At 49.3% G+C, this 840-nt stretch overlaps 1 protein-coding gene across 1 annotated transcript in view; it reads left to right on the top strand.

Annotated features, from left to right (window-relative positions):
* Positions 1-484, top strand: part of T265_07682 (hypothetical protein) — a gene marked incomplete at both ends in the record, with an annotated part of 4,446 nt that extends 3,962 nt beyond the window's left edge. Inside the window, 2 exons of the mRNA XM_009173261.1 lie at positions 80-218; positions 260-484. Of these exons, the coding sequence (XP_009171525.1) occupies positions 80-218; positions 260-484 (364 nt within the window). The remainder of the gene's footprint in view (positions 1-79; positions 219-259) is intronic.
* Positions 485-840: the final 356 nt, after the last annotated feature.

The following is an 840-nucleotide window of genomic DNA, read 5'->3' as shown; positions in this document are numbered from 1 at the left end:
GTTAGTTGTGTAGGTCATGGTTGTACGAGGGCTGGGATACTGCCAGGGCGCCCACACCTAGACAGGAGGACGATTAGAGTCCTCAACCAAAGCCTTTGGCTCAAAAGCCTAACCGCAAGGCAACGGTGTTTGGCGGGGAAATACTGATGCATTACATTTTTTACGGAACAAGTCGCCATACATGTTCCAACCCCCAATCTGGAGGGCCAGGAGACTGTGTTCGTCAGACCCCTAACCATTGACCAATCTGGTATGAGAGACTCTGCGAGTGTCGCGCGGACACCCCCCCAGTATAGCTAAATGGGTCTCCGAGGTACACAAACCGCCACACCACGGTAAGGTCCAGCCTCTTCGTGACGCACGAACAGCTTCGAACTGTTTGTTCTGGGACTCATATGTGGACTCGGATCATGTGCTTGTTCGTTGCTGCTTCTGGTTGCGCTTATTAGAGGCGCATGAGATGCGCACACCGCTGGGTTATTAAGAAGCTTTCGGACCCATATTTGAGATAAATCTACCAGAATCACCTACTGATCTCCATTTAGAATAACACATTGACTGTTCCTGAACGGTACTGTCCAAAACCCTGCAAGTTGCTGGTAGCTACGCTTGTAGTGATTGAACCAATTGGCTACAAGCACTGGATCTCGAACAACACCCTAGAAGTGCTCGAAGCTAGGACACTTATTCATCCTGGTCAAGGGTACAATACCACTCGACGATCTGTCAAACATAAATGAGAAAGGATATTGGTGCGGAAACAATAGTGTGGGATTCAAGCACAGTGATTGAGGTAACAGCTCCATCACTCTCCACTCGCTTTCTACCGTGCACCTTTGG

The sequence above is a fragment of the Opisthorchis viverrini genome (assembly GCF_000715545.1).
Source record: "Opisthorchis viverrini unplaced genomic scaffold opera_v5_180, whole genome shotgun sequence".
NCBI lineage: Eukaryota > Metazoa > Platyhelminthes > Trematoda > Opisthorchiida > Opisthorchiidae > Opisthorchis > Opisthorchis viverrini.
Note: the sequence above shows the minus strand (reverse complement) of the source record. Positions and strands in the feature narration are given on the sequence as shown.